Source organism: Lissotriton vulgaris, chromosome 2_1 (assembly GCF_964263255.1).
Source record: "Lissotriton vulgaris chromosome 2_1, aLisVul1.2, whole genome shotgun sequence".
Classification (NCBI taxonomy): domain Eukaryota; kingdom Metazoa; phylum Chordata; class Amphibia; order Caudata; family Salamandridae; genus Lissotriton; species Lissotriton vulgaris.
This window is the reverse complement of record NC_141687.1, coordinates 464017854-464030148: the sequence shown is the minus strand read 5'-3', so window position 1 is coordinate 464030148 and position 12295 is coordinate 464017854. Positions and strand designations below refer to the sequence as shown.

At 42.3% G+C, this 12295-nt stretch overlaps 1 protein-coding gene across 1 annotated transcript in view; it reads right to left on the bottom strand.

Moving 5' to 3' along the window:
* Positions 1 to 12295, bottom strand: part of HIBCH (3-hydroxyisobutyryl-CoA hydrolase) — a 1142718-nt gene that overhangs the window by 452450 nt on the left and 677973 nt on the right. The window contains exon 7 of the mRNA XM_086955371.1: positions 2401 to 2479. Coding sequence (XP_086811497.1) covers positions 2401 to 2479 — 79 coding nt within the window. The remainder of the gene's footprint in view (positions 1 to 2400; positions 2480 to 12295) is intronic.

The window sequence follows — 12295 nt, the reverse complement described above, 5'->3', positions numbered from 1 at the left end:
ACTTACAGGCAAATAATTCTTACTATAATCGGAGTATTAATGTGTTCGAAAAATAGAAAATACCTAAAATTATGCAATTTGTCTATTACTACTAGATAGTGAAGTAACTTTTCCTGATAGTTACTCAGACAGCCAGATTTTTTAATTTACATATTGAATCATCATTATCTTTTGTGAACTACAACACTCCTTTGCCCAGTTCTGGGATGGCTTTAACTAATCGTTTTGTTTCAAAATGCTTTATTCGGTTTGTACAAGTACAACCATATAGCAACATTCATAAATGCAGTTGGGTCACATTTGTAAAAGGGGAAAGAATAATGAAACTTTTTCTAAAAACAATTACATTGATATCCAAGCCAATCAAGTTAAAACCTGCAATATATAACACAGTAGAAATTGATCACTATATGTAGCAGCAATTTAAAAGTTTGGTGCAAAGCATGCCAAGTGGAATGGTACTAAACAAAAAGGCCTATGCTGGGCATAAAGTGCAATAGTATGTACAAAATATGCAAAAATTGAACATTGTATTTAGCAGCAATTTAGAAATTTAGTGCAAAACATGCCAAGTGAGGTAGTACAAAACAGAGAAAGGCCTACGCTGGGCATAAAGTGCAATAGTATGTGCAAAATATGCAAGGGTATGACTAAAGTGCAATGTCTATATAATCTCTTACATATTTTAGCAGCAATTTGTATACAAGAAATTTTAAAAAGGCGTTAGTCCAAAAGGGTACAGAGCCGGGGGACAATCATTACCTGGATACAAGATAAATATAAAGTACATAATAACCAAAGTTCATGTATAAGAGAAATGCATGTGGTTTAACAGTAGCTCACAGTTGATCAATAGGTGTCTTTACCAACGGGGATCATATAATGATTGATTTCCTGTGCCCGATGCATTTAAGAACATAGATGGCTACACGGTAACACACATTCAGGGACGACAGGTCAAACAACAGTTGCATTGCAGCTCTTATATTACGCGTACTGTATTCTAATAATAATTGCTTTAAATAAAACTTTCTAAAACCAGTATAAAAATTACAAAATAGTAAAAAGTGGCAGATACTCTGTTTAGATTTCCCGTCGCATGGGCACGGGCATGACCCGGACTTTTTTACAGTAGGGAAAGCCACCAAATGGTGAACTATGCCCAGCCTAAGGCGTGCCAGAACGAAGCGATGGGAGTTAATATTGACAAATGTAAGATAAGATGGGAATCCTGTGCTTAGATTATATTCCAGGTACAGTTTGAATGTACTTTGTGTAGCATACCCCTTCATTCTAATCCCTTTTGCATGATCCATATAGGTGGTTTTGAGGTCACGCTTCGTTAAAACTAATTCTGTTGGGATATCTTTGAAAATATCCTGACCGAAAAGGGTATTGTACCAATGGAAAATGTGTTTTAGCCAAGGGATTTTTGAGTGCTGATCCAATTTAATACAGTCTAAAATTACTTCCTGAGTAAACTTGGTTTCATCTTTAGCCCAAATGGATCGCCAGAGGGAAAGGGGACGTAGTGCAATCAAATCTGTGGCATGATGTATGCCCAGCTCCCTATGGGTGATCTCGTTTGATGCTGAAGCAGGGAGGCATAATAAGCGTTTAAGGTACTTGTTCTCTTCCTGCTGAATGGATAGGGCAATCTGCGAGTTATATCCCCATATCCCTGCTCCGTATAGAGCAGAGGACATGCACCTGGAATTATAGATGGAGATCATCTCTCTTATTCTGCGCCCCCCCAGCTTGGAAGCGAATCTAAAAATACAGTTTGTATTTCTAGTCATCTTCATGCCTACACAGGATTGCTCGTTTACCCATCTCCCATCCCCTGAGAAAGTAATGCCTAAATAACAGAAGTGTTGCACAGACTCAAGTTTATCCCCATCAAGGAAGAATGATTTACTTTTCTTTAATTTCTTTCCACAGATCATGGTCATAGTCTTACCCTTGTTAATTTTAAGCTTTCTGCCCTTGATAAAAATATTTAATTTGTCAATTAGCTTTTGGAGCCCATTCGCGGTCCTGGAAATCAGGACCGCGTCGTCCGCATATAAGAGGACAGGTATTTGTTTACCATTAATCATGGGGGCATCAGCAAAAGATTCTTGTAGGGACTGGTCGACCTGGTTTATAAAAAGGGAGAACAACAAGGGGGCGAGAACACACCCTTGCCTAATTCCTCTGCCAATTTTAAAAAAGGGGGTGCATTCTCCATTCTGTCCGAATCTGACTAATCAATACCCTTAAGATAAGAACAGATAGATGGTAATGAAAGAAAGAAATGATGACAATTGATACATGCATTTCAGTCAAAATAGATATACTCCAAAATGCTTTATTAATAAAAAAATGCTGTATAATTCACACATTAAAATATGAACTTACCTATTGCGGTCTCCGGCATTGCAAAAAGTGTCTTCTCTGTTGCGACTCTAAAATCCCCATGAACTGACAAACCAACTCCCTAAAAAATAAAATTGGAAACTAATTAAAATTATAGCAAAGTATACCAAGCGGTGAATTATTCAGGCAATGATTACACAGAAATAATTTGCATAAATCGTCTTTGCATCAATTCAGGTAGAATTTTTTTTCTTTCACGAACAGCCACATGCATCAAGCTAAAAACCGGTCGCAAACGGGCAGATTCTCAGAGTCTGCCCCTTTGCGACCGGTATTTTTACAAAAATCGCAATTTAAGGAATCTCTAAATTGAGATTCCTTAAATTGCGATTGCATTTAAGGATTCTCAAATTGAGAATCCTTAAATGCAATACATCAAAGTAAAAAAAATTGTGATTTCGCTAATAGGAGTAGCAAATTACCATAAAGTTGAACTTCATGGTAATTAGCAAAAACTTTGAAAAATGCACTATTGTGTATTTTTTTAGAGTTTCACGTTGCGCACACACATGCCCTCAGGGCATGTGTGTGCGCAACTTATGTGCACAGATCAATTTAAGGGGTGCAACAGGGTGTCCTTTTGACACCCTGGCACCCTTGAAATTGCATTCTCAATTTGCGATTCTCTAATTGAGAATCGCAAATTGAGAATGTCTTCCCATTCAATCCTATGGGCCTTTAGGCCCATAGGAATAAATGGGGAGGTATTTCTAACTTGCGATTCGCAATTTGCAAGTCACAATTAAGGAATGTTTAGAAATCGCTATTTTTAAGCAACTTCTACATGCATAGGCTTTTGCGATTCCTTAATTGCGATTCCTTAAAAATCGCAATTAAGGAATCGCAAATGCCAACATTAATGCATGTGCCTGTAAGTGTTACCTGAAGTCTGTAAATACTCCTATTTTTTTTTTTAAACTAACATGTAAAGCTGGCCAATTTTTCTTTATTGTCTTCATGCAACAGTCATTTTTGCACAGTAAAACAATTCGAAAATAAAAGAGCATTCTCGAAATTGTGAGGAATATTTCTGAGTACAGCCGTTTATCCAGTTTTTTCCTATGTAAGGTCTTGCATGGCCTTATGCTGATCACCTCCACTACAAGCCTTTGTTTGAGCAGAATGTTGTGCTCCCACTGAAAGAGCGTGCTCGTTTTGCATGGCGTGCCTGGTTGGAAGGTTTATACTCAGTACGGTAAACCAGAGTTGAATATGGTGGCATGCCAATGGTCGAGGGTGTAGGCCAGCTGGATCATTGGGAAAGGTAATATAAGATGTGCTGGGCTGTATCTATTTATCAGGAAACGGGCCTGACCTATTTATTACGAAAAGCAAATGTTAAAGCCATTAGGCCATAAAGGCGATCTTCATCAAGAATGTACACAAGTATTTTGTTGCATGGAATTTCATACATTACTAAATTAGCCAAAGGATTTGGTGTTGCTTTACTCTTTCATAAACCTTAGGGAAAGAAAATCTACACTGTAACAATTCTTGGAAGATTTCCTTAGGAGGGATTGTAGATTGTTTTACCAAATGTGATAGTGTAGATATTTGTAGTACTGAGGTGTATGTGTGTACTACGTTATTTTTTAGATCTGGACCAATAGCATTATCTTTTTACCAGGCACTTTTAATCAAAAGAATTCATAAAAATACACAGATACAAATCCAACCATAGAGGGGCAGTGGATCAGTCCACTTCAGCAATTGTCTCCATTGTCCTCTGAGTGATGACATTTTTTGCATGAAAAAAAATGTACGTACGCCTGAGAATGACTTTGAAGCCAGGGTTTGTGGACCAGTTTTCAATATTCTCCTATTTGCGGTTCCATTTCATGTCTTTCATTCTCCTATTTATTTTTGTTTTTTTCATTTTCATTTTAAGTACATCCAAAAGCTCCTCTACAAAGCTACTGGGCTGCACCTCTTGCCTCATTTCATCTGAAGTTGGCCACATCTCTTAAGCCCACTGCGTCTAAACCAAGCAAACATCTTGGAAAGGCACTGTCCTTAATATATCATTGTTGCACTCTTCCAAGGTGGCCACCACATTTAAAAGCAGCAATTCAACCACCTTAGAGTGGTACAACAGTGATACACTATGCACAGTACACATCCAAATTAGATTCCTGCTGAAAAGTTTTATAAGCAATATTAACTCCATATAGCCCACGTAAGTGTAATGGTGGGCTTTGCTCGCGTTGCCGCTTTCACGTGGGTTTGGCTCTTGGGTCCGACTCCTGTCCACCTCACGAGCCAAAGCCTGAGACTAGTGTTATTTACTTTCGAAATATGTATCCACGAGCCACGGCCCGTGTATACCGTGTTGTGTTTCAAATTGCTTCCCTCGCGCATGGACGGCTGAGTCTTTCCGTTTGCCATTGTAACCACCGGCTTCACGGAGACCAGACGTCCATGACGGGTGGAGTCATCATCTTAAAGAATAAACTTCCTTACCGGAACCTACTGCTTCCTCTTCATTTATTACATATTTTGGCGACGATCGGGAGACTCCACCCCACCCACGCTGATCTTTTCCGGATTCAGCACCTCGTCAATTTCGAGTAATGTCATTGGTCGGATGAAGCTACCGCTTTTCCAATCAGCGGAGTTGCCTTTCTAAATTTCTTCTTTCAGCGACTCCTATTGGGCGGTTACAATCATCTTCTACTCGATCAACCTCATTGGATGTTTCTTCATTCAACAACTTTATTGAGGTATCGGTGAAGACTGAAGACACGACAAGGTACTGTGTTGTTTGAAAGTGTTTCTTTGATGAGCGCATCTTCAGCGATACGCACGTTGTGATCGAAAACATTGCGTGTCACTCCAGCGGCACGCACGCTTTCGACTTACAACTCCTTTCAGATTTATTCATTTAATTTTGTTTAAACACATCGCGTGTCATTCTCAACGATACGCACGTTATTGTTGGATCTACATTTATTCATTGCGTGTCATCATCAACGATACGCACGTTATTGTTGAGTTGACATTTAACCATTGTGTTACTTCAGCGACACGCACGCTTTCAACAGTTAATCACAGGGTTGTGCACCGCGTATCACAGCGATACGCACGCTTTTCATTTCGGAATCAGCATATTTACAACGTTACAGTCGTATTTAAAACTTTAATCTACTTGTTTGTTTAAATTGCATATCCTCATTTTAAAAACCGACACATTTGGTAATGTTTAGATGTGTATGATTTCAATTAGTTATTAACCTTTTACTTCTACATTGGCATTCGGTATCATTTCCCCCATCAATTCTTCTCAATGGGTCGCACCAATTGTAGTCGCCCGCAAAAAGACAGGGGAAATTAGATTATGTGCGGATTTACGCTCATTAAATAAGAACATTATCGTTGACTGTCACCCGCTACCAAGAATCCACGAGCTTCTGGCTAACATAGGCGACGCTAAATGGTTTTCTTTGATCGATCTGAGGTCAGCGTACCATCAGGTGTCTTTAGCGAAGGAATCCCAAGAGCTTACCTCTTTTATTACTCCTTTCGGAGCTTTCAAATTCCTTCGCCTCCCTTTTGGGTTAGCGTCTGCTGGAAGCGTTTTCCAGAAGCTGATGGATGTGTTGTTTCAAGGTATAGCGGGTGTGCAGGCGTACCTTGATGACATCTTGATTTTTGCCAAATCGTTAAACGAACATGACGTTATTCTCAGAAATGTGCTTTCAATTTTAATGTCTAGGAACATGACTGTTCGCGCAGACAAATGCAAGTTTGCAGTTAACAAGATTGATTATCTGGGGCATACAGTCTCTGACCAAGGTATCACTCCCAAGTTTTCAGTCATTAGAGCCATTGAAGACGCAAAACCTCCTCCTGATAAGGATGCCTTGTGATCCTTCCTAGGACTTGCAGAGTATTATGCAAGGTTTGTCCAGTCGTATTCCCAGATAGTGGAACCTTTAAGGAAGCTTTTGAGGAAAGGGTCTAGTTTTGTTTGGACACAGGAGTTAGACAAGGTTTTTTGCGAGATCAAGAAGATGATTGTTTCTGCTAAAGCCATACATGCCTTCAGAGAAGATGCCATCTCAGTTATCACTGTGGATGCGAGTATTTCTGGTCTAGGGGCAGTTCTTACACAGAAGGTGAATGGTCAGGAGCAAACTGTGGCGTTTGCGTCTAGAGCACTCAAAGAGTTCGAACAGAGGTACAGTACTATCGAAAGGGAAGCCCTGGCTTGTGCATGGGCGGTCCACAAGTTTAAAATGTACATTTGGGGTAGGAGATTTGAGTTGGTCACCGATCACAAGCCACTAATTTACATCTTTGATAAATCCAGTTCAGCTTCCATGTCAGCCCGACTGATGAGATTTGTCTCAAAATTGCAAGAGTTCAATTTTTCTGTTAAGCATATTGTTGGTGGCAAGAATTTTCGGGCTGATTGCCTATCTAGAATGGCTATGGAGAAGGACGATGAGGAGGATTTTCTTGTAGAGGATGTCGAATGTGTAACCTTTGTGGATGCAGTGGATGAAATTAGTGATGTGATTTCTGAGGGTGATTGGAAGGAAGCCACTGCCTTAGACAATGTGTTGTTAAAAGTTATCGAGTTTACCACACGGTGTTGGCCTGAACCGAGAAGTTTGAATGGCGATCTACGTAGTTTTGCCCAAATTTCTGAGGAACTGTCTGTTGAGAACGGCGTAGTACGAAGAGGTGAGAAATTTGTCCCTCCTTTTAAACTGAGAGAGTCTATTATCAATAAGGCTCATCAAGGGCATCTGGGGACAACTAAAACCTCTATGCGCATTAAGCAACACTATTGGTGGCCCTCAATTGATGTCCAGGTTAAAAATTTGATTGACTCGTGCCCGGAGTGTTTATTATCCGATAAACATTGGCGCACACTGAAAGTTCCCCTTCACCCCACGGATTTCCCTAACTCTCCCTGGGAGAAAGTTGGGGTAGATTTTTCAGGGCCATATTCCATTCTTCAACAGGAGAATAAGTACATTATTCTTTTGGTGGACTATTTTTCAAAGTGGATGTACTTTGATTTTGTTAAAGCTCCTGATTCAGATTCCACAATAACCTTTCTCAAGAGGGTGTTGGATTTAGAGGGATCTCCCAAGTTTATCGTCACAGATAACGGGACTCATTTTGTCTCGGATAAAATGTCCAAATTTTTGAAACAATTAGACATCAAACAACTCAAAGTCTCTCTTTATTCTCCAGCTTCGAATGGTCTTGTCGAGAGGAGGAATAAAGTGATCAAAGAGGGTGTTCAGACGGCGATTTCTTGCGGTTACAGTGTGGTTGAATTCGTAAAGCAAAAAGTATGGCACTATAATACCTCTCCTCATTGCGTGACTGGGGTCTCCCCATTTTCCTTACTGAGAGGTAGAGAGAATCGTTCTGTTTTATTTCCTTCCTGGTTGCATCAGGACTCTGCCGGTAAAACTATCGATTTGGATTCTGTCAAGAAATCTGTTCTTGAAAAACAGAGTCAAATGAAGTTACAGTTTGATGGTACTTCAGATGGTAAATTGGTGGACCTGCTGGTTGGTGACTGGGTTTTAATCAAGAATCCAGGTAGGGTAGTTAAAGGACGCTCAAAATTTTTTGCACCCATTCAGGTAGTTAAAGTGAGTAAGGGAGCAGCCTTTCTGGGAAAAAAGGGTTGGTGGAACAAACGCCAGTTAGTGAAAGTCTCTGATCACCAAGCAGAAATTATCAAAGGAAGGAAGTATAATGGTAACTCCGGTAATTTGGATTGGAGTTTTTGGATGGATGCTCCTTCTGTTTCCGGTGTTCCTAACCATTCCTTTTCGCAAACCCCTCAGTCTTCGGGGCAGCCTTCAGGGGAGGGTTCTCTGGATCCTCCAAACGTTGTTGTTAACCAGGATGCCCCTACTCACATAAAAGTTTCTTCTTTCGGCAGACACATCAGGGCTCCTGAGAGATATAACGAGTTCATTAAATTTTAGGCATTTGTTTTGCTTGTGGTTAAATCCATTTTAATTTCATATGTTTTCTCTGTTCATTTTATTGACTGTTGTAAGGGGGAAGGTGGTGTAATGGTGGGCTTTGCTCGCGTTGCCGCTTTCACGTGGGTTTGGCTCGTGGGTCCGACTCCTGTCCACCTCACGAGCCAAAGCCTGAGACTAGTGTTATTTACTTTCGAAATATGTATCCACGAGCCACGGCCCGTGTATACCGTGTTGTGTTTCAAATTGCTTCCCTCGCGCATGGACGGCTGAGTTTTCCGTTTGCCATTGTAACCACCGGCTTCACGGAGACCAGACGTCCATGACGGGTGGAGTCATCATCTTAAAGAATAAACTTCCTTACCGGAACCTACTGCTTCCTCTTCATTTATTACAGTAAGCCATTAAATGCCAGCTACAGCATTAAATAAGGGAGTGAGACGTTAATGCCAGTATAGAAGAACTACAGAGTGCTATAAGGCTATTAGAACATTCTGCCACTAGAAAGCAGAAGGTTCTAACAAATCCAAACTAAGGCCTCATAGAGCCCGAGGGGAATGAAATCCGCTCTGACTCCCTAAGGCCTTTGTTCCCAGCAAAAGCTGTGAAAGATTTTGGAATGTTGAAGCTTCCGACTTCTACCAGCTATTAGAAGCCCGGAGCTCCCAACATTCCAATGTTCTAATGCTGCTTAGAGTTTGTAACGGGGACGGGTGGCCTCCGCCCCCTGCACCCCCGTACCAGCCTGTAACCTGTGACCCTTCCCTCTTGTTTCCACAGCCCTCTCCTACCTCTACGTGGAACAGGTACGAGGAGCGGTATAGCTGTGACGAGGAGGACGCAGGTATGGGGCCCTTTAACTGGTCAAGCGGGAGAGCCGAAGAGGAGGAGTCCAGCACCGCCTTAAAAGACGTCGGCGAACAGGTACACGCGTGTCTATACACCGGAGGAGTGGTCAGAGAGAGTGGAGGTGCGGCGTGGAGCAAAAGTGAAGGAGAGTCCGGATCTGGGCTAGAGACGGAGGAAGAGATGCGGGACACACCGGTTGCCGAAGAGGAGGAGACCCGAGGAGCATCGGTAGCGGAGTAGGAGTGGAGAGGACCGGGAGTCGAGGAGGAAGAGAGACGAGAGAGCGCAGAGTTAAAGATCCGAAGGAACCCAGCAGTAACACAGACGCCAGGAGGCCAACGGTAGCACGGGTCGCCCAGCCGCTCCCCAGGAGGGGCGTGGCTAAGCGAGGTGCGTGAACGTATAGCGGGCTGGGTTAGAAGGAAAGGGAAGGGTAAAAGCAACCCCTGAGCCCTTTTGTAAATAAGGTTTCCACATCACTCACTTTAATTAGCCTTACTGAGCACTGGGTCTTCCTCACTCTCCTTCCCCGAAATTGTTATCATTGCACGCCTCCCTCCTGATACTTCCCTCTCTTGTCCTTTCCCCCCCCAATGGCAGAGACGGGGCCACTACGGAGCCGGACGAAGGAACCAGAAGGAGGAGTTCGACGAGGAGAAGAGAAGCAGGGGTGCTAGGAAAGAGTCGCTTGGAGAGAAGTAGATCCCCAAGGAGAATAGTTTCCAGGAAGAGCTGTACCGACTTGCTTTTTTACCAAATAAAACCTGGGAGTTCTGTAACTAAAACACGTCTCCTGCCTATTCCTGGCCCTCATGTTACAGAGTTCCAACTCATCTTGGTGTGCTGCTGCATCACTTTCTTCATACCAAGGCAGGGGTGAGACTTGGTTCTTGATGGAGACGTGGAGTACAGAAGAATCTATCTTTCATGAGAAGAATCTGAGTCGCACATAGACAATTGCATTTGTCTATGTTCAGTTGAGGGGAGGAATCCGAAAGATAGTTGAGGATCATGGGACCGAGAAATTCCATTGGGTATCAGATATTATACAACAATTGTTCCATGACCCAGGTCAGCCAAGGACTTTGTCTCAGCTCTGGAAGCAAGCTCACACCTCATCAAGGGGGCCATTCAGCTATCAGGAGGTAGCTGAAGCTCATGCAATTGGGCTTCCAGAGGCTTTAGGCATGGAAAGTGTAACTTTTAAATTGTACCTTTTCCAGAATATTTATTACAAATCCAATGTCACCAATAAATTGACCTTGTAATAAAAGTTTCAAAACGCCTAAAATTTACCTTTGCAGCTATCATCTGTCATCCAGAGGCCAGACCACTACAGCCCTACACAGGTGAGGGGGACAGGTAGAAACAGAACAGGTGCACATCCGAAGGGCAGTGAGCATAGGCTACCCTGCCTTGCAAGTTGGACTTGCATATCTCACTAATTATGTTGAATGCACCACAGTCAAAAGTGCATCACAACATAGCACATCTTCAAGCCATTTAGTTTCCCAAGTGATGCAACTTCAACAACAAACCCAGGTCAAGATGTACTCATGTATGACCCTGCAACAATGACATACAGTATCCCTTTCCTCTCCCCAATTCTACCCCTGCCCCCCCCGCCAAAAAGGGCCCAGCCTTTAGTGTGCCCCATATAACCTGAGCTCTGGGCTAAAAATAGGAAACCAACCCTTAAAGCAACTTAGTGGAGAAGATTGCTGGGGGATCACAAGACTCTTCTGTCCAGAGGGAACATTTCGGACTATGAGGAGAGAAGTGAATTGAGCGGCTGCACCAAATACCAGGCGGGACAACAGCAGATCCAACCACGATTCCTGCAAGTTAAGGAGTAAGGGGATGGGGAGGAACCAGATATAAAAACTCCTTTGAAAGATAAACACTTCAACGTACTACACATTCTCACAATCAGCCTTCATCTTGTGTACCCAACAACTGCACAATGTTCCATAATGAAGCTCTCATTAAATTCATAACAGCACTCTCCACTAAATTTCATCATGAACCATCATTCCAGACTAGTATTCAAATGGTTGCAGCATTTTAGGCAAAAACCTCATACCACATGTGCGCAACACAGCCCCAGTGCTTTATACTTTTCAAAAGCATTGCCAAACCAACAGCACTGTCATTTGCCACAGTCATATACACTCTGGAGCACACTTTCTCTACATGTGCACAACTGTACATCATAATTACCAACTAGGATTCTGAAACAGAGGTAGAGAACACCATACTCCCGCCAAGTAACGGACAAGTGACCACTCAGTGCGGGACCACCTTCCAGTACAAGTATCCTTCTACAAACAACTTAAGAGATCCAATGCAATTTACAGTCACACCAATCTAAACAACTTCAACTCAAGCTTTCTAAAGCACAAGGACCTGATGGGACTACTGCACTCTTTTACAACGATTTGCTTCTCAGCTCCTTCCTACATTTATCGATCTATTTAATGTACTTAACACAACTAAAGAAGCGTACCTGAGCATGACTGAAGCCTCTATGGCACTGCAATCTTCCTTGCTTAATTTAAGCTCTTGCCAAAGTAATAGATAATCAATTAGATAGACTATTACCTGGCCTAATTCACTCCGACTAGGGAGGCTTTATGCTTAGCTGAGCTACAAGTGATGAGATTACATAGGCCCGAAATCTCATCAACATTACCAGAAAGGTATAGCGTTCCTTTGTCATTCGCCGCTGAAAAAACATTTGCCAGGGTGGACTGGGACATGTGTTTTGATACCCTGGAGAAATGCGGCCTGGGCAATAGGATCACCTCCCTCTGTTGTGATCCCAGGACGAGAATCAAAGTTAATGACCAAGTATTGTTCCCAGTGCTTACCCACAGAGGTACCCTCCAGAGATGTCCTTTATCCCTGATTCTTTTCAAACTCTTCTGAGAACCTCTCCTGCAGAAAATCAGAGACCACCAGAGATTACCAGCATCTCCTTTTGTTGGGATAATTTTATAGCATCAGCTTCTGCAGACAATATACTCCTTACCCTCACAGAACGTAGCCAATCACTTCAAGCTCTAGTCCCT